Raw genomic sequence first — 21,911 nt, 5'->3', positions numbered from 1 at the left:
CTCTTTCATTTTATTCTCTCCACCTCTCTATCCATCTTTCATTCCTTCATTCTTTCTGTGCATGGTTAATAGGACTTTCGCATTCAACATTTATAAATGCCAGTGGAAATATCAACTGTGTGTCGTAATGTAAAACAGCAGACCTGACAGGTCTCCATCAGATGGAACACGCACCTGCAGGTCACCGCTTTAATTATTCATTCTCAAGGACCCTTATTCCGCATTATCACCCGCCCGTGTTTACACAGTTCCCCTTTAAAAGCAGCACCCTTCACCTCCGTTACTCAAACAAACAGCATAACAAGCAAACAAGAGAGTGGAAAAGAAAGAGGGCTGTCATTATTGCTGGAGGTTATTACCGTATGAGCGTGAAGTAGACACTAATGCTCCCAGACACAGCTTGACACCCTGTCAGAATACCTCAAAGACAGAATTTACCAACATTTTAGTCCCCATACACATACATCCTCTCTCAGCCTCTCACGTGTTTGAACTGTCAGTCTCCCTAAAGGTGGAAAATCCACTACTGTTTACGCTACGACATTGTTTTGCTGGCAAGGCTGTCGCGATGCCTTATGAGCGCAGAGAGCAAAAGAAGATTGAAAGACGAGGCATACGGGAAAAAAAGCGAAAAGGAGGGGAGGGTGGGGGACATCTCTGAATGTCAGAGGATGATGAGATTTCACAGTCTCTAAATCTCGATTTCGTCTGTGCCAGTTTAACTAGCTCTTAATTAAAGCTGCCTTTTCTCTCTCTCGTTCAGACAGACTTGCACAGCGAGAGCAAGCCATATTACAGCTGCCTGCATAATGACATAATTACCATAGTCGTAAGAACAGTGACTGTTTAATGTCTGAAGGTATACATGGATATAACACCATGTCTCAGCTTCTAAAGAGACAAAAGAACAGATTCGACATCCTTGAGGGACGTAAAAGAACATTTCAGACTGATTAGCTACTTCCCTGAAGCCTCCGAGAAAGAGAATAAAAGTTCTTGCTACGTTTCACTGCCAATACTAACCAGTATTTTTATCTTATTTTCAAGTAGAAATATCTAAACATCCTTAAAACAAAATACATTCACTTGAGAAGTAAAATTGCATATGATACTAAGACTTGTTTTAAGAGAATATATCTTGAATTGTAAATTTTTTACCCAATTGGCAAAAGTTTGCTTCTTGTTTTAAGCATAATTCTAACCAAACTTAAATTGGTTTATCCCTAAAATAAGAAAAAATTATTTGGTTAAAAAAATTCACTTAAATATAAATTATCTGAGAAAAAAATTTTTGCTATCTCACACAATTTAGCTTCTCAAGTAAATATACTTTGTTTCAAGGATTTTTTACTAGAAAACAACTGACAATACTGATCTAAAACTTTTTGCAGTGAGTGATTTCAAAAAGTGCCTTTTAATGTCGCTGTAATTACATGGTCATTAACTAGAGTACCAAAAGTGTGTTTAATATGGCATTTCTTTCTGTGGTTAATAACAGACATGTCATACTGTAGATCACCCAGAAATGTCAAACCACCAAACATAATTTCTCTGCTATTTCATGTTGGTGTTGAACCTGATAGTGATTTGCTGTGCCAAAATCTGAATTATCCTGCCATATCAGCCTGCTAATTTTCTCATCAAACATAAAAATCCAGTAAAATTAAAACAAAGTCTACAAATGTATGACAAATTTTGTTTCTGGGAGTAATAATCATAGGGCAAAGGGGCCGAATATGTTTGCTGATTGTTGATTGGGTTGACAGGTGTCTAAGTGCCGCTGGTCTCGAACCTGCCACTGATGGTGATCTCATCCACTGCGTAGTAGCGGTGGCGGAAAGGTAACGCACTCTCTTGAGTGTGGTACTGGCCGTGCAGGTGGATTCTCACATGTGTGGCTCTCACAAAGTCCTGCAGGGTGGCACTGTTATAGAAGTCATTGTAACCCGGTCGCAGGTTCGGTTCAGGGGTCAGCATGCTAAAGGTGATATTTCCACGGTAGTAAGGCATATCACTGATGAAATCACAGACAAAAGACAGACTATAAAACACAGAAAAGGTTTAACTCGACAAATGCATGTACAGAAACACAGTTATACTGAAAGTCTGGGGTTACAGTTGTTTAACACTTGCCCCATAGACTTAGCCCCAACTTTCAGTGTAATTTTTTATTTATTTTTTGTTTGAGTCCAATTTATTTTCTGTGATAATTGAAAGCATGCCACTGATGTTAATAGAGCTTAACATGTATTTAATCCGGAACAATTCATTAAATGGAAAATCATGTTTCCTTAGTGTTACAAATACTGTAGAAACTGTGACAAGCATTATTTGAATAAATACAAAAATGAAAGAAAAAATATTTTCCTGCATCTAAACTTTGAGTGTGTGAGTGATTTGTATAGAAATTCACATTCTGATATTGCAGGGCGACAATCTGTGAGGTCAAAAATTAAACATTAAACAGCCTCTGGAATGAACAAATAACAAAGGAATTGGAAAAGCAAAGGACTATTCTTGGCATCTCAGGACAACTGAGAGGAAATGTTCACTAATGCAGGTTTAAAAATATACAGTTGAAGTCAGACATTTACATACACTTAGGTTGAAGTCATTACCATTCCACAGATTTAATATTAGCAAAATATAGTTTTGTCAAGTCGTTTAGGACATCTACTTTGTGCATGACATGAGTAATTTTCCAAAAATTATTTACAGACTGATTGTTTTACTTTTAATTGACTATATCACAATTTCAGTGGGTCAGAAGTTTACATACAATAAGTTAACAGTGCCTTGAAAATTATTTCAAGCCTTTAGACAATTAGCTTCTGATAGGAGGTGTACTGAATTGGAAGTGAACCTGTGGATGTATTTTAAGGCCTACCTTCAAACTCAGTGCCTCTTTGCTTGACATCATGAGAAAATCAAAATAAATCATTCAAGACCTCAGAAACAAAAATTGTGGACCTCCACAAATCTGGTGCATCCTTGGGAGCAATTTCCAAATGCCTGAATGCACCACGTTCATCTGTACAAACAATAGTACACAAGTATAAACACCATGGGACAACATGGCCATCATACCACTCAGGAAGGAGATGCATTCTGTCTTCCAGAGATGAACACAGTCTTGTGCGAAAAGTGCAAATCAATCCCAGAGCAGCAGAGGACCTTGTAAAGATGCTGGAGGTAACTGGTAGACAAGTATCTATATCCACAGTAAAATGAGACCTGTATCAACATAACCAGAAAGGCTGCTCAGCTAGGAAGAAGCCAATGCACCAAAACCGATATAAAAAAGTCAGACTATAGTTTGCAAGTGCACATGGGCACAAAGATCTTACTTTTTGGAGAAATTTCCTCTGGCCTAATGAAACACATTTTGAACTGTTTGGCCATAAAGCCCATTGTTATATTTAAGGGTGAGGCTTGCAAGCCGAAGAACACCATCCCAACTGTGAAGCGTGGACGTGGCAGCATCATGTTGTGGTGGTGCTTTGCTCAGGAGGGACTGGTGCACTTCACAAAATAGATGACATCATGAGGAAGGAAAATTATATGGATATATTGAAGCAAAATTTCAAGACATCAGCCAGGAAGTTAAAGCTCGTCACAAATGGGATTTCCAAATGGACAATGACCCCAAGCATACCTCCAAAGTTGTCGCAAAATAGCTTAAGGATAACAAAGTCAAGGTATTAAAGTGGCCATCAACAAAAGCCCTGACCTCAATCTGATAGAACATTTGTGGGCAGAACTGAAAAAGCTTGTGAGAGCAAGGAGGCCTACAAACCTGACAGTTACACCAGTTCTGTCTGGAGGAATGGGCCAAAATTCCAGCAACATAATGTGAGAAGCTTGTGATAGGCTAACCAAAAGTTTGAGCCAAGTTAAACAATTCAAAGGCAATACAACCAAAATTAACAAAGTGTATGTAAACTTCTGACCCACTGGGTATGTGATGAAAGAAATAAAAGCTGAAATAAATCATTCCTATCACTCTGACATTTCACATTCTTAAGATAAAGTAGTGATCCTAACTGATCTAAGACGGGGAATGTTTTCTAGGATTACATGTCAGGAATTGTGAATAATTTAGTTTAAATGTATTTGGCTAAGGTGTATGTAAACTTCTGACTTTAACTGTAGTTGTTTATAAACATGCCAGTATAGCTTTGCTCCAAGTAGGAGCAAACTTAGCAGGATGTATAGCCAATAGTTTAAACATTCATGAATCAAGTTGAAATGTAACACATAACAATGCACTTTAAGCAGTATTCTTTTATGGGGTTCAGTTGATGAAAAATTGTTGTTGGTAGAATTATTTGCACTACTGCAAAACTGTCATGAAAATAATTTGACACTTTAAAAACTCTTAATGGTCCTAAAATAGGTTTAATTTTCTATATAGAACATACACTTTATTTTATAATAATCTTATTTGTTTCTATTGATTCTGGAGTGAAATAGGACAAGGCCATTTTATTGACAGCAAACAATCTTCTGATTTGTGTAAAAAGAATAAAACAAAAAAGGTCAAATGTTGAATCTCTCTAAGTAGAAGACTTTTGTACCTAATACCTCTAGAAGTGACTAGTCTGGTACAATGTATTTTCTTTTAAATAATTATTGTCATAAAAAACAAATAAACATAACTGTTAATAACCTTATCAGCCAAAACTCATTAAGATTACTATTCTCATTCACTCTGTATGCACGTGAAGCCAGGTCCTTGTGTGGTCCATAAAAGTTAAGCAGCTCTGCTGTCTTGATTGTGGCCAAGGACAGCAGAGATCAGATCTGAGCAGCCTGGACTGCAGCCAAGACCCCATTCTACTGTTAGATCCTCCAAAAGCTCCTAGATTCCCACTAAACTACAATCCACTGCTTTTATCAAAGAGGGAACTTGTCTCAACTCACTTTGATGCAGCTTAGCTAGCAGGAATCATTTGTTGAAAGACTGTTATCAGAGTCAAAAGCCCCTGTGGATGGACTAACACACATGGAAGTGTCTATATGTGTGTGTGTGTGTGTGTGTGTGTGTGTGTACAGAACCTGGGCAACTGCAGACAGTTTACAGAATCTGGACGATCTAAAGGCCCATTATCCTCCATCCCAAAGTAACTGCAATTCTTGGCCAGGAACTGCCAGTCTTTCCATTCAGAGCTCCCGGTCGTCTTCCTTTGAATGTGAACCACTTCAGGCTGAGCATTGAGAAATTGGAGAATCACGTAGAAAACCTGTAAAGGAAGCATGCAAAATTGACAGAGGGGAAATATGCATGAAATACTAAACAGCAATGGATTATATATTATCTGCACAGCAACAGTCAATGCTCCAGTGCCTCCTAAAGCACCACAGTGGCTTTGAAGAACAGCTTGAAGCCCTGCTTTCCTCTCCTCTCTCCCTCTTTGGCTTCATTTTGAGGGGTTTGTCAAGAAACTGGTCGCAGCTTTGACTAAGTGGACTCTTCAAAGTCTGTGTGGTGGTGTGTTTTATCTGCTATTGAGAGGAGAAACTGAGGTAGAGCTGGAATAATCCTTTACTGCTTTACAACTGGACTCTCTGCTTGGCTTGGCTTAGTCAAGTGGACGAATGGATGACTCACTTACACACACATAAAGGACCTTAGGTCGGTTTTAGTGTATTCAAATGGAAAAGATGCAACTCGGTGTCTAAAATTCCAAAGTAAAAATCGGGTTGTTTAAATTGGAGCTTACATTTAACATTAGTTCCCCATCTGTCGCTCACTTCGACGTTGTGTTGAAGAAGCAACACTAGGGGTCTCTCTTGAGTGCCGAATATGCCTTTGATCTATGAAAAAAGGCCAATGAGAATTAGGCAGACAGTATTTGCATACCCCGCCCCCGGACACATGGGGATTAAAGCGGAGAAATACGTTGAGTTCATTCACAAATTTTCTTTGGAGCCGATGGTCGTGTATGCAGTGAGCTGCGAGTTGCACACCCGTTCCTGTTCCTCTGACGCTTGCCTGCTGTTGGATCTACGCCGAACTTCAGTGGCTTTCTCCTTCTCTGCAGTTTGCCCCTGGGCGCTTCAACAGCGCAAAACTAAAAGAGTTTATTTAAAAGAGTGATTTTCTCTGAAAAAGTATTTTCCTCTAAAAGAGCAAATACACAGCTAGCATTGAATGTCCTTTTCAGGACGCATCTTTATGAAGATGCCCTTCTGCCCCAGTGTAGTTCCTGTATGCGGTAGAGTGCTCTCCACTTCAGACGGCCACAGGCGTTGTCTCGTGTGTCTGGGTTGCGATCACACCGAGGCAGCATTTGTGGATGGTTCATGTTCTCACTGCAAGAGCATGACCATGGCAACGTTGCGGTCGCGGCTCACTTTCAATACAAAGCATGCCACTCCAATGGAGGTGATCTGGGGACGGCAGCGGGTGCAGCTCCGCCGGGTACGCCCCCTCGGACCACCCGCCTCCCTTGTTGACTCCTGTCCGTGCTCGAGGCAACAGCGGCTCGCCTTACAGCCAGCCTGCCTATCCTCTGGAGTGCGAGGTGGATGAGCTCGTCTGAAGCTGATGACTCCCCTGGGACGCCGCCTTCGGGCCAGCACGCCCAGGCTGGTCTGATATGCTCGCCCGGGTAGCCGCCAGCGTGGGGCTGGACTGTAACCCTCCGTCCTCCCCACAGCCATCGAGCACCCCGCAGGAAGTCGACGCCCCCATCTCACAGACCCCCTCGAGGACCCGCAAGGCTCCCAGGTGCTCCTGAGGCGATCAACCCAGGGACCAAGACGTTAGCTCCGGAGTGGGTATGCAAACCGCTCCGTCCCACGGTGGAGGGCCGGGAGGAGAATATTTTGTTGAATTTATTTCATTTGCCGCAAAAGAGCTATTTCCTTTGTCTCTGGGTCACCTGGCCTGCAAATGCCGTTCTCACGGCACTCTGCTGCCACAACAGTCCCAGCACGGCGTCGGGAGACTGTCCGCACCTCCCGACGCCGTACTACCTGCTCAGCCCTACTGCGAAGACCCGCCGGGTACGTCAAAAATAATCTTACATTTTGAGCCCCTAGCATGGAGCTTGGATGCATGACTTTCACTTCCCAACCCGTCACGCTGGCTGGCCTGGACCATTCGACTCGGTTACACAATTCGATCCGCCCCCCTTCGTGGGTGGCCGCTTTTTCGCAGTACACGGCGAACATGCCAAATCCCTGCTCGCGGAAATCGCTACGTGATAGAGCCTGTCCACCCAACCAAGATGAAGGGTTTCTACAGTCCTTACTTCATCGTACCCAAGAAAGGTGGCTGCTTACGACCGATCTTGGACTTGCGAGTTTTCAACCGGACCTTGCAAACTCCCGTTCAAAATGCTAACGCTAAAACACATCTAGACCTGAAGGATGTGTACTTTCAAGTCTCAATTCTGCCTCAACACCGACCATTCCTACAGCTCGTGGCCAGGTGTATCAGTACAAAGTCCTCCCCTTCGGCATGTCTCTATCCCCTCGGGTCTTCATGAAAGTGCAGAGGCAGCCCTTGCCCCGCTTCAAGAAGCCGGCATCCGCATACTCAATTACCTTGATGACTGGCTCATTCTGGCCCACTCCCGAGAGTTACTATGCACTCACAGAGACCAGGTGCTCAGGCACCTCGGCCGTTTGGGGCTTCAGGTCAACTGGGAAAAGACCAAGCTCGCCCCGGTTCAGAGCATCTCTTTTCTCGGCATGGTCTCAGTGTTAGCACGTCTCACCAACGAGCATGCGCAGTCAGTGCAGGAATGCCTCGCCACCTTCAGGCCAGGCACAACGGTCCCTTTAAAACTTTTCCAGAGGCTCTTGGGGCATATGGCATCCTCCGCAGCGGTCGCGCAGCTGATGACCGATGCCTCCAGATTGGTTTGGGGTGCCGTGTGCAACGGGTACGCAGCCGCGGGCCGTTGGAATGGGGCCCCGCTGCGCTGGCACATCAATTGCCAAGAGTTGCTGACTGTTTTCTTTACCCAGAGGAAGTTTCTCCCTTTAGTTCGAGACAGACATATCCTAGGCAGTTCAGACAGCACTACCGCTGTAGCGTACATAAATCGCCAAGACGGCGTACGCTCCCGCCACATGTCACGACTCGCCCGTCGTCTCCTCCTTTGGAGCCAACCAGTCTCTGCGCGACACTCACATCCCCGGCGACCTCAATGTGGTAGCGGATGCGCTATCACGACAACGCTGGCCCAGTGGAGTGTGGAGGCTTCACCCCTAGTTGGTCCAGCTGATTTGGGAATGATTCGGCAAGGCCCTGGTAGATCTGTTTGCCTCCCGAAAGACCTCCCACTACCAGCTCTGGTATGCCCGACTAAAAGTCAGGTATGCTGATTCACAGTAACTGACATAATGTATATCTGTAATTATTCAGCAAGGTACACTACAATAACATACATGAAATGAATGCTAGACAATGTTCAAGATAATGAAAAAATACCCATTCATTAGTGTAACTTAACTTGGTTATACAGAAAATGTATACATACTATTATTATAAAACAATAGCGCATCAATATATCAAAATGACAGTTGTGATGGAATCACATCAATACTGAATTGGGTCTACATATTTATAACGTACAATCTATTTTATAAACAGCTACTGTCATCATCCACCAAATTTAGCTAACAGCTATTGATAAAGGTGGCTAGCTAGCTATCGTACAATTGCAGTCAATGTATCATGCAAAGAAAAAAAGATAACTTCAATATACAATCTCGCATAGTCAGACCAATATCCACACTTTGTTTTAGCCCTGTTCCAGTACTGGATATTCAAATATAATATACAGTCTCAAAGTTCGTAGTAAAACAATCATAACTGTGTCATTTTAATTTTGCTACCTCATCTGTCAGCATGTTACGTCATTGGTTTGGTCGATGCTTGCTCGTGTCCCTATGGAGCTTGTGCATGAGCAACAGGTAGCTGGCTGCAGTTCACTTAATGGCCACAGGTGTCATTAATAACACGGGTTTCTGAATCTTACAAACTGCACCTTTGCATACTGCAAAAATGTAGGTTACAGTGAGGCATTTACAAAGGGGCCAATTACAATGGGGAAAATCGGGCCAATTTTTGGAGGGTTTAAAGGCAGAAATATAAAGCTTATAATTTTATAAAAGAACACATTAATTAATCTGTTAAAACTCATGTATTATTTGAGCTGTACTGTTTAAATCATAATTTTTACAGTAATATAGGGTTTAAGGGTTTGTTGACATTACATCATCATTGAAATAAAGTTGTAAAATTGGCTATAACATTTAACAGAAAATGTTAGTAAGTGATTTTATCACACTAAAATCATGTTAACACAGATATTGTTTACGTCTTGTTGCTATACTGCAACAACTGGCCCCATTTACTTCCATTGTTCGTGCCTCACTGTAATCCAGATTTTTTCTTTTCTTTTCAAGAAAAGTAGGGGGAAGTCAAAATAAATTTGTGTGGTAATCATTATTATGGCACACATGCTGATGATTGAGCTTCACTTGTATTGAACCTGGAATATTCCGTTAAGGCTTTATATATGTCGTGCACCAAATTCCTATTTTAAATATATCAACATGTAAAAGAAAATTATGCTCATCAAGCATTTTCTTGGGGTCTTTAATGTTATTAAACATATCTATCTCTGGTCTGGGAATTGTATACCCTCATCTCTGTAGTGCCATGTAGAGCGTTAGGCGTGTACCTGGTACTGTCCATTCTCTAGGTCTATGGTGATGGTAATTCCTTTATCGAGCAGCTCTAAACTGGGGAAGACAGAGGAGATCCAGGTGGTTCCGATGTCATTGTCATTTATGTACGGCAGCGGGTGAGCATCCTGGTTCAGCCGAAGCACTTTGTTCTGGGTGGTGTCATTGGCTGCGTTGGGGATGCAGTACCTCTCCACAAGAGGGTGCACCCTTGGGTGGCTGGGGGGGCACCGGCATGTTGACTGAGTGTGGAGGTGGGGCAGTTGTCCAGTGTACACCTCTTCAATCTCTCTGAAATACAGAAACTTGCATTTCAATTGGTGTCCATGACCAAATATTTCTTACTAAGTCAACCTGATAAAGTACAAGTAGTGAACAGTCTTTTTTTTACCACTTATCTTTTACCACTCTGGTGCTATGTTTGAAGTTAATGCACAGTGACCTTATGCTTACCTGTTGGTTAATGTCTTTGGATAAAATCTAAAATCCTGCATCCTTCCAATGAACTGATTTAACCCTGGGGAGAAAAAGAAAGGAAAGTCAATGGTTGCTATTGAAGACGGTCTGCAGGATCCATAGCTACTACTGGATTACCTTATCTCGGTCTTTATTTTAGTTAAAGAGACACTTGCTGCATGGTGTGATCTATTATGCTTATTTACAGTTCTCTGTGAGCAGTAATCCCACCGTCTGAATGGATGGCATGGATCCAAGCCTAAACGTGCAGGTCCATCTACATCACCAGATAAAATATAATGACTCCTATTTTAACAGAGAACTCTGATTGAGATGTCATATATATTTGCCCCGAAATTTTTTCATCTTTGTGTGCTGATATTGTGTTTTATAATCTAATAGTCATGAGATATCTTTGCTGTGTTTTAGTGGTGCAACAACTAATCGATAAAACTGATAATAATCGATAATGAATATAATCAACAAAGAATTTAATTATTGATTAGTCGTATATGTGCAGCGTGCATGGAGAAACTTTTACAGTAGTGAAAAATGTGTTTGCATGAAGCAGAAAAAAAACATGACCCAAGTTGCCAGTGCACTGGAGCACTTCATGTTAAACACTTCAAAATTCATAAGTATTTAATTAAATGTGGGACGGTTGCTGTGGCATGTGTCCAAAACATGACCACTGTCCAAAACTTGACTTTTTATAAAAAAAAGCTTTTATAAGAAATTATAAGATCAAATATACAATTTCACATACTATAGCATATATATATAGGGAGGCGAGAAAATTAAAAAAGAAATGTTTAGAATTTTCTTTATATGTTCATTTAATTCGGATATTGAGATTAAAGAAAACAGGTGGTTCAGGGGGGTGCAAGGGGAGCAGATCAGGCGGGCGGCCAAGAGACCAAGGAGACCAGGCGGGAGGCCAGGAGACCAAGGAGACCAGAGCAGATCAGACGGTCGGCTAGGAGACCAGAGCAGATCAGACAGAGGGCCAGGAGACCAGAGCAGATCAGACGGAGGGCCAGGAGACCAAGGAGACCAGAGAAGATCAGACAGGCGGCTAGGAGACCAGAGCAGATCAGACGGAGGGCCAGGAGACCAGAGAAGATCAGACAGGTGGCTAGGAGACCAGAGCAGATCAGACGGAGGGCCAGGAGACCAAGGAGACCAGAGAAGATCAGACAGGCGGTTAGGAGACCAGAGCAGATCAGACGGAGGGCCAGGAGACCAAGGAGACCAGAGAAGATCAGACAGGCAGCTAGGAGACCAGAGCAGATCAGACGGAGGGCCAGGAGACCAGAGCAGATCAGGTGGGCGGCCAGGAGACCAGAGCAGATCCGGCGAACGTCCAGGAGACCAGAGCAGATCCGGGGGACGGCCAGGAGACCAAAGCAGATCCAAGGGATGGGCAGGAGACCAGAGCAGATCCGTGGGAATGCCAGGAGGCAAGGGGATGACCTCAAGGTGGGGACCGAGTAAGGAGGTCTGGGAGGCGGCCACAGGGCCGAGCCCGGGTCTGGAGGCCTGGGAGGCCTGGGAGGCGGCCACAGGACAGGGACTAGATCAAACGGTGGAGCCACTGTAGGAGGAGTCACTAGTAAGGTGGACAGAACTGCTGAAGGAGCAGTCTCTGGGGGAGCGGGCAGAGCCGCAGGGAGAGCAGTCTCTGGGGGTGGGGTGCAGAGGAGAGTACAGGCAGAAACTGGGGAACAGAAGCCTTTCTTCTTTTCCTCCTCCTCCGGATGGCCCAAGTTGGCAATGCTGGCTCTGGGACGGACAAGGCTGGCAAAGCTTGCTCTGGGACAGACGAGGCTGGCAACGCTGGCTCTGGGACGGACGAGGCTGGCAACGCTGGCTCTGGGACGGACAAGACTCGTTGGCCGTGGCAGGCTTGGGCTTTGGCTCGTTGGCTATGGCAGGCATGGGCATTGGCTCCTTGGCCGTGGCAGGCGTGGAGGGAAGAGCCATGGAAGGCTGGGGGTAACCACTGTGGGATGAGATTTAAAGCCCTCTTCCTCCACACCCACATTTAAATGGCGAGCTGCTAACTCGCAGAGCCTCCTCCACGAACTCAAGGAGCATCCAGTGAGGATCCGCTGGAGGCAATAGCTCCTTTAGTGCACTACTGAGACCTGAAGAAAACCACCAAAGAGTAGTCTGGGTAGTGCACTAAATTTACCAGCTCTAAAAACTCACGAACGTGATCCTCAACTGGACGGTCCCCTTGCTTAAGGAGGAGAATTCTGACAGCTGCTAGATCCATCTGAGGTCAGTCTTTCTGTGACGAGGCATCTAAATGCAGCTTTATTTTAACAAGCTATCTCGGAAGAGTAAAAGGAAGAGTAAAGGGAAGAGTAAAGGGAAGGGAAGGGAAGGGAAGGGAAGGGGAAAAGGAAAGAAAAGAAAACCAAGCACAGAGCATAAACAAAAAATGCAAAGACTGACACACAACCAGGGAAAACAGGAACACCTGGGGAATCAATCAGGGAATGAGGAACACCTGGGGAAACAATAAGGGAGAACCAATCATGAAATAAAACTACAAAAGGACTACAAAACAAACAGGAAAAAAGGAAAGTTGGAACTAAACAAGAATTTCAACATAAAATTCTAGACAAAAGACAGGGAATATATGACAGCAAGCTCTCTCTCTAGCACCATCAGGTGCTAAGGTGATGCAGCCTACGGGTCACTCAGCTTTACATTTTAACGACACTGCATTCACCATGTACACTAGCCAAGTAAAAAGATGACAAAATTCCTTGATTCATTTGTCTTGGTTGTATATTATCATAAACCGAGACATGTCCGCAATGCATTGAGTTGCTCTTATTGACAACATAAGATGAAATCTCCATGTGCAGCTCCCGCAACTCGAGTCTAGTCATGACAATTATGGCAGAACAAGACGCAAAGCAGTTATTCAAGTAAGTCAACAATGTATGTAACGTTGAAGATAAGCAGAAATACTCAAGTTCTGTCTGTTAAAGTGAAATCACTCTGTGTTTTGAGTGTCCTGCATTTATTTTTTCACTGTCCAATCCTAAATATATATAAAGGCATCAGTATTGCTCTTATCTGTTCTGTTGAAACTATTATTCATAATTATATGGACCATTTTCCATTGTTATCATATCTCCAAAAAAAATATTTTAATAATAACAATTCTTGCAATTATTGTTAACCAAGCCTACTATGAAAATTTAAATTAATATAGTATCACCAAACTGTAAAATTTTAACATTATAATGAATAATGATGTTTTCTGTTAGAGTCTGTCTAAATCACAATTGTTTGGACATACAAAAGCGAATAAATTAATGGATACTGTACAGCAAAAACAACATATTGGACGGTTTTATAAGAGTTGGTCCCAGGTAAAAACAAAATGTTATATTTGGAAATTTTAAGAGCCCCTCATATATATGATGGGGACATGAACAATTATTGCATTAGGGGTGGACCCATTTGTTGGAGAGGAGCATTTCGGCAGGAAAAAAATCCAATAATCTTTAGCCATGAACATAATTTGCTACTTGCTATATGCTAGTCAGAATTAGGTGGCATTAAGTGATGGGACATTCTCATTACAGAGAACATTTCATTGGACAATATTAGTGAGTGCAGCATGAATCACACATTTTTTATCAGGTTTTTTGATTACACAATTATGTGTATAAGATAAATGTGCATATCTAAAGTGAATTTTGTCAACCTTTAGGACTACAGTAACTACTGATTACCTCAAAGCAAATGAACATGAACAAAAAGCCACAAAACTCACATTTTTATTTCATGGAATCTTTTAAGGTCTCAATCTCATGCTTACAGCAGGAAAGTAGTCATGGCACATAAAATTACATTTATCCACATATTTAAATGCATATTAGATAAAATTGAGAAATACCAAGATGTATATTTTATGCTCTAGTAAGAGGTTTAGAACGGCTTCATGTTTGTCTGAACCAGCATTGGAAATAAATATCTTGAAAGAATACCTCCATGCTTTGTCCACAGAAGTTCTAAATTAATCAAAGCGCTTTGGATGTAGAGTTTGAAATGTGTGCAAAATGGATTACACACACTGGAACTTTCATGTGAAGCTGTTCAGTGTGTGTATGTTCCCTCTACCCTTCTGATTGACAGTAAATGAAGCATGCACTTTGGAAAGACTGTGGCAGGGCGGAGAGTGGGGCCAGGTCGTGATTCCGTACACCCGGCCCCTAATCAGGCTAATCAAGCCTCAGAGAGGGATAAAGGCCGACTGGAGACTGCAATGCGACAGAGAGAGAGATTCACGGGCAGCTGTCTGACACTTGTGTGTGTGTGTTTGTCTTTTTGGTTCAGTTTTATATTAAACTATTATTTATATCTTCAAGCCGGTTCTCGCCTCCTCCTTTCCATTAATCCCTTTACAACAATTGACTGCTTCCTTGTTCTCCTATGTAGCAAACAAGCAAAAATAGCATAAACGTAAACCAATCTACTGTGCCTTAAGATAGTTTCTGCATTGCATTTGATCAGAATTATTGTCTTTTTCTTAATTACAAGTACTGGGATATTAAACTAAGGTTAGCATGATAGCAGGGGAAACTTAGGGAAACTTAGGAAAAACCATGGCATTTGGGAATGTGTATTTAAAATGTGTGTGATTGTCTGTCTGTGTGTATTTTCCTCCCTGGGGTATTACAGAAATCCCATCTCATCTCATTTATGAGGAGATTATTTGTTGCCATATGGTCACCCTCGACCTATATAAAATCCACCTAAGATTAGTTGCTGGCTTATGAATATTTCTATAATGGGAATATGTAACACCATTGCAAATTAGTGTGTCCATTTCCACTGTCAATGCAAGTAAGACCATACTGTGTCATTCTGAACAGAAATACAGCAAAGTCTGTAGCCTTAAAAAGACAGCCACAAAAATCTGTGAATTCAATCAAATATATAAATTCACTTAATAAAAACTGATTTGGGGGACAGAATTTCGGAGTACAGAAATCATTACCGTTAGAACTCCTGCCAATCCACAGAGCACTCTCTGAGGTGATGTCATCAACCAGGCCTGCCAGGGTTTGTGTGTCCTGCGCTGTGCCATCTTCCTCTAGGCCATTCAGGAACAAGCTCACACTTGTGCTATGAATCTGTGGGTTAATCAAAAATATTGCCATGGATGAGATAGAGTACAAAATGCATGGTTCTAGATCCCCAGTTAATCTTTATCTAATTTCCTGTTAACCATTTAAGCACCATTTCATTAGAATTTGTACTGCTTTTACAGAAAGATTTAATACCTATAATAATAATGTGATATTGATAGATTTCACATCTGATATTCTTTTGACATTGACTTTTCTAGTCTTTTATACTAAAAATTAATGAATAAGGATAAAAAAAGAAAAACATTTGAATTCAGACTGATTTAAATGAATCATGAATAATAAATCATTCAGAATGATGTGTGAATTTGTTCAACCGATTAATTAAACACTAGAAGACTAAAAGCCAACTCAAAAGAATGATTTCAAATTTTAGAGCAGATGGTAAATGGTCTGCACTTATATAGCACCTTTTTAAACTTAACGGTATTCAAAGTGTGACACATTCACCCATTCATACACACATTCATACACCAATGGCAGCAGACCTGCCATGCAAGGCGCTAGCCTGACATTGGTAGCAACTTGGGGTTCAGTGTCTTGCCCAAGGACACTTCAGTGTGGAGTCATATGGGCCAGGATTCAAACCACCAATCCTGCGATTAGTGGCCAACCCGCTCAACTAACTGAGCCACAGCTACGCCCCAGAGCATAATTAGAAAAAAAAAATTGATTATAGCTATATATACAGTAGATATTACTTTTCATTTCATCTAGGCCTAGAAAGTATAACGATTATCTGATATTGCCAGGTTTTCCAGGTGGGAACTCAAATAAATAAATATTTAATCAATATTTATGTTTCTATGGCCAATATCAATATTTATGTTTCTATGGCCAATGACTGTGGGTACTTTTCTTAGATAAAGCCCCTTCATCATATTCATATTTGCATGTTCTTTCCCAGTCTCCTTCAAAAAAAAAGGTGCATGGAAATAAGTCAACTAAAAAATTCCATAAAGATGAAGGCAGCGATGGACTGGAGTATCCTTAAGCTGCTCTCTTTCATGGCAGCTGATTGAAGACTGTAGAGAGGCTATTCTTGAAATCTCTAACCAGCCAATGACTTGCGGCTTGAGATCTGAAACAACGTCACAGTGATGTAAATGAATCCTGAAGTGCTTCATCTCATTTACCAGCCCCGCAGACTCTTGAAAGGGCTCCGGTGCACCCATTGTTGCTTTCCCAGCATATCTTTACTCTCCTCTTTCCATTTTAGTTCCACTGCTTAGGGACAATCAAGTGGGCATAGCTGTTCTTTGAACCATGTGGTCAAAATGTTTTGTTTTGTCAGAATTGTTATAGTGAATAGTGTGATATTTGGATATTTGTCACTATACCAAAATGTTTTGATATCCTATGGCTGGGCGGCTTGGCAGTATATAGCTTAACGTGTGGCTTTAGAAGCATGTCAACTAGAAGAAAATTTGCTATATAGTTTATAGCATGGTATATCTGCCAAGCATAAAACTATAGTCCAAAGAGCTTTGCTGCATGTGTAGGTGTAGACACAGTATTACTGTAGATTGTTTAAGATGATAAAGCAATTAGGTTCCATTCATGTCAAACAGTTTTTGTGTCCATTGCACCACGTCTTGCTGTCTTGTGCAGGAGCTCCCCATTATACGTCATAATGAAGTTAAAAATAACTTAAACTTTTCAAAATGTGTCCTAAGACCTGTGTTCTGTTCTATTTATTGAGATAAAGTACCTTTCATTTGTTAAAGGGCACCTATTATGCCCCTTTTCACAAGATGTAATTTGAATCTTTGGTGTCTCCAGAATGTATCAGAAGTTTCAGCTAAAAAATACCCTACAGATCATTTATTATACCATGTTGAAAATGCTAATTTTTGGGTGGGAATAAAAACTAGCTGTTTTTGTGTGTGTCTTCAAATGCAAATGTGCTGGTGCTCCCCACCCCATATCAAAAATAGGGCGGAGTTTTGACATCTCTGCTTCGGATATTAGACATCATAAACATTATGACTGACAGCGAAAATAGTGGTGTTCAGCCTTATATGTTTGAACCGGAGACAGACACTGATGAGGGAGAGACTCCGTCAGAAGTAACAACTTTGAGAATGAAGCAGGAAGTTTCCGAATGGCTATTTGATAAATGTATTTATTTGTTGTAGATTTTTTTTCAGCAGTTTTGTGATGATGGATGAGCAACACACACACACACACACACACCACTACTGTTACAACATTCGCTAAGCGCTATAACGAAACAACACACACAAACAAACATGTCCGTCGGCAGTGTCCGACGGACACAAAGTGATGTCACTTTGTACAGAATCAGTGAATGGCTTGAGACAGTGCTTACAATTAATGGGGATTAAAAAAAAAGGACTGGGTGTATTTTTATCATTATAGGGTGGTTGTGTACACACACTGCCAACACACTTTTATGTTTAAACACCATGTAAAAGTGAATTTTGCTTTAAGTGATATAAGATTTTGGTCAAACTACCCAACCCTAGTTTATCCTAATTTTCAAATCCTAGTCTCATGTTGTGCTACAATGCACCCAAGTAAGTGTGTGTTTGTAGTGTGGGCTAGTATGACCTATCTGGAATGCTGCCATATTAGATCAAACCAGTGTGGAGGTGGTTTCAGTCTGCAGCAGATTAATAACTGGCCGTTCTATGGAGCTCTTAGTAATGTACTAATCAGCAGGTGCTGACATCTTAAAAGCTGCTCTCAGCTTTCAAATTGAAAAAGAAACATTTAATCTGCAGAGGGATTTACCAGAATGTGCAACAAATGTATACAATTATTTATACAACAATGGCTAATTAGCAATGGCCAAATCAGCAGCACAGAGAAAACTTCTGCTTCACACATTTAATTTGTGATGCATATCACATAATAAACAAAGATATTGAGGGAAAAAGTACATTTCTCAGTTGTTTACAAGTCTTCACTGAATTATTGTTGGATATGCTGCACTGATACAAGTTTGATGCTGCCAGGTTTTGACTAAGAAGCAGATCTATAATGGCATAATTAAAATAAAAAAAATAATTAAATAGTTATTAGAAGTTTAAATTAAAATAATTCAGCCCACATAAGATGAAGTTTAGTCCTAACACACCCAAGCAGTGTGTACATGCATGCAGGGGAGAGAGATTTGGCTATTTATTGATTTTAGATGGCCAGATGTATTTTTTAATTATATAAAATATTTTGGGTGATATATCTAATATTAAAAATACATTAATTAAAAATACTTTATTTTTTACACTCTACGACATACTTTGATTGTTATGATTTCTATGCTGATAATTTTCCCACATGGAGAAAAAAAATGTATTCCTTCTTTTCACTTATTTTGGTTGAGGCAAGTCCCTTATTCTAAGCGTGTTTTTCCAGAACAGGGCCTCGTTTCCCAAAAGCATCATAAGCCTAAGTAGATCGTTGAATCCATCTTACAATTTATCTTATTTTTGCTGCCCTTTTCCCAAAAGCATTGTAACTTAATTGTACTTGAAAATGCTCGTAGATTAACAAGTGCTCTGGAGTACTCGTACAGCGCTAAGCACGTCGTAAGGACACATACTTATGCAGACACCTACTGGACAAATGCATAATTACACCAGATACAGCTTAAACACCTATAGCTACACTTTAGGCTCATTTAATATCAGTATACATACATTTTGTTTCATTTATTTTTCAACCAAAAAGTTAATAAAAAAAAAGTAAATAAAAAATATTAGTCAAAATTGGATGAACAGATAAATTAATAAGTACAAAAATAAAAGTTATTTGTGGACTAGTTGTTAACAACAAAGTGGTGGCATGATTGTTGCAGAGAACAGTAAAAATTACAATCAGAGAGAGGGAAGGAAAAAAGTCAATAGCGTGCTGCCGTGGATTAAAATCGTCTGTACAGTATATTGGCTCCTAATCCTCGTCTCCTCTTCCTCTCTGATACCTAAATGTCTCTCCAGCACAATGCATTGTGTAGTAACGAACATATTGTGTAGCGTTGCTGTTCCTGTTATCCCTTTTGGGAGTAAAGAGCAGATCTCCCTTTGATGGTGAATGTCCCTAAAGCGCAGCTTCCATGCATCTACATATTTTGCGCTGCATAATAACACTGTGAACCTTGTTATATTCAATTAAAGCTTGTTGTCATTAGCAGGACCATAAACATGACCTTCACTGTCTTCACTGATCCTGGAAGCTTTAATCTCGAGCCACAGACCAATTTTTTTAAACAAAATATTAAAATGCACATCTGATGAACAAAGCAGTGATTGTGTAAAATAAATATATCATTCTGCACAAAATGATTGCAAAACAAAATGCAATTATGTGGTAAATTAAGAAAATCCATCCATCCATCCATCCATCCATCTTCAACCGCTTATCCGAAGTCGGGTCGCGGGGGCAGCTGCTCCAGCAGGGGGCCCCAAACTTCCCTATCCCGAGCCACATTAACCAGCTCTGACTGGGCTGACCCGAGGCGCTCCCAGGCCAGTGTGGAGATGTAATCTCTCCACCTAGTCCTGGGTCTTCCCCGAGGCCTCCTCCCAGCTGGACGTGCCTGAAACACCTCCCTAGGGAGGCGGCCAGGGGCATCCTTACCAGATGCCCAAACCACCTCAACTGACTCCTTTCAACGCAGAGGAGCAGCTGCTCTACTCCGAGCTCCTCACGGATGACTGAGCTCCTCACCCTATCTCTAAGGGAGAAGCCCGCCACCCTTCTGAGGAAGCCCATTTCGCCGCTTGTACTCGCGAACTAGTTCTTTCGGTCATGACCCAACCTTCATGACCATAGGTGAGGGTAGGAACAAAAATTGACCGGTAGATCGAGAGCTTTGCCTTCGGCTCAGCTCTCTTTTCGTGACAACGGTGCGATAGAGCTGAGTGCAATACCGCCCCTGCTGCCCCGACTCTCCGCCAACCTCCCGCTCCATTGTCCCTCACTCGTGAACAAGACCCCGAGGTACTTGAACACCTTCACTTGGGGCAAAACTTCATTCCCTACCTGGAGTACGCACTCAATCGGTTTCCTGCTGAGAACCATGGCCTCAGATTTAGAGGTGCTAATCCTCATCCCAGCTGCTTCACACTCGACTGCCAGCTTATCCAGTGAGAGCTGAAGGTCACGGACCGATGATGACATGAAGACAACATCATCTGCAAAAAGCAGCGATGAGATCCCCAGCCCACCGAATCAAGCACACCTTCCCCACCCCGACTACGCTCGATATCCTGTCCATGAATATCACAAACAGGATTGGTGACAAAGCGCAGCCTTGGCGGAGACCAACCCCCACATGGAATGAACTCGACTTTGTGCCGAGGACCCTGACACAGCCCTCGCTTTGGACGTACAGGGATTGGATCGCCCTAAGAAGGGACCCCCCACCCCGCATCTCAAGCAGCACCTCCCACAGTCTCTCCCGGGGACCCGGTCATACGCTTCTCCAGATCCACAAAACACATGTAGACCGGATGGGCATACTCCCAGGCCCCTCCAGGATCCTTGCAGAGTAAAGATCTGGTCCGGCTGCTCCACGGCCAGGACCTAAAACCGCGATTGTTCCTTCTTCAATCTGAGGTTCGACAATCGGCCGAACCCTCCTCTCCAGCACCTTGGAGTAAACTTTACCAAGGAGGCTGAGAAGTGTGATACCCCTGTAGTTGGCACACACTCTCTGATCCCCCTTTTGAAGAGGGGAACCACCACCCCGTTCTGCCACTCCTTAGGCACTGTCCCAGAATTCCACGCAATGTTGAAGAGGCGTGTCATCCATGACACCCCCTCCACATCCAGAGCTTTCAGCATTTCTGGTCGGATCTCATCAATCCCCGGGCTTTGCCACTGCGGAGTTGTTTGACTACCTCAGTGACCTCCCCAGGGAAATAGAATCTGATCCCCATCATCCTCCGGCTCTGCCTCTACCATAGAGGGCGTGTTGGGATTTAGGAGTTCTTCAAAGTGTTCCTTCCACCGCCCAATAACCTCCTCGGTTGAGGTCAACAGCGCCCCATCTTTGCTGTATACAGCTTGAATGGTTCCCCGCTTCCCTCCTAAGGTGGCGGACGGTTTTCCAGAAGCACTTTGGTGCTGAACCGAAAGTCCTTCTCCATGGCTTCTCCGAACTTTTCCCACACCCACTGCTTTGCCTCCCTCACGGCCGAGGCCGCAGCCCTTCGGGCCTGTCGGTACCTTGCAACTGCCTCCGGAGACCTCCGGGACAACAAATCCCGAAGGCCTCTTTCTTCAGTCGGACGGCTTCCTGACCACCAGTGTCCACCACGGTGTTCGAGGGTTACCACCCCTTGCGGCACCTAAAACCTTGAGGCCGCAGCTCTCCACCGCGGCTCGGCAATGGAAGCTTTGAGCATTGCCCACTCCGGTTCAATGTCCCCAACCTCCACAGGGATGCCTGAAAAGCTCCGCCGGAGGTGTGAGTTGAAGATCTCGCGGACAGGGACCTCCTCCAAACGTTCCCAGTTCACCCGCACTACTCGCTTGAGCTTCCCAGGTCTGTCCAGAGTCTTTCCCCACCCCCTGACCCAACTCACCACCAGATGGTGATCG

The 21,911-nt window shown here is 42.5% G+C and overlaps 1 protein-coding gene across 1 annotated transcript in view; it reads right to left on the bottom strand.

The window, feature by feature from the left end:
- ush2a (Usher syndrome 2A (autosomal recessive, mild)) overlaps nucleotides 1–21,911 on the bottom strand; it is a 350,667-nt gene that overhangs the window by 292,163 nt on the left and 36,593 nt on the right. Inside the window, exons 3-7 of the mRNA XM_052145082.1 lie at nucleotides 15,191–15,326; nucleotides 10,162–10,225; nucleotides 9,705–9,999; nucleotides 5,059–5,243; nucleotides 1,793–2,014 (exon numbers count right to left, since the gene is read on the bottom strand). Coding sequence (XP_052001042.1) covers nucleotides 1,793–2,014; nucleotides 5,059–5,243; nucleotides 9,705–9,999; nucleotides 10,162–10,225; nucleotides 15,191–15,326 — 902 coding nt within the window. The remainder of the gene's footprint in view (nucleotides 1–1,792; nucleotides 2,015–5,058; nucleotides 5,244–9,704; nucleotides 10,000–10,161; nucleotides 10,226–15,190; nucleotides 15,327–21,911) is intronic.

The sequence above is a fragment of the Xyrauchen texanus genome, chromosome 16 (genome assembly GCF_025860055.1).
Source record: "Xyrauchen texanus isolate HMW12.3.18 chromosome 16, RBS_HiC_50CHRs, whole genome shotgun sequence".
Lineage (NCBI taxonomy): Eukaryota > Metazoa > Chordata > Actinopteri > Cypriniformes > Catostomidae > Xyrauchen > Xyrauchen texanus.
The sequence above is the reverse complement of the archived record's forward strand: the minus strand, read 5'-3'. Positions and strand labels throughout refer to the sequence as shown.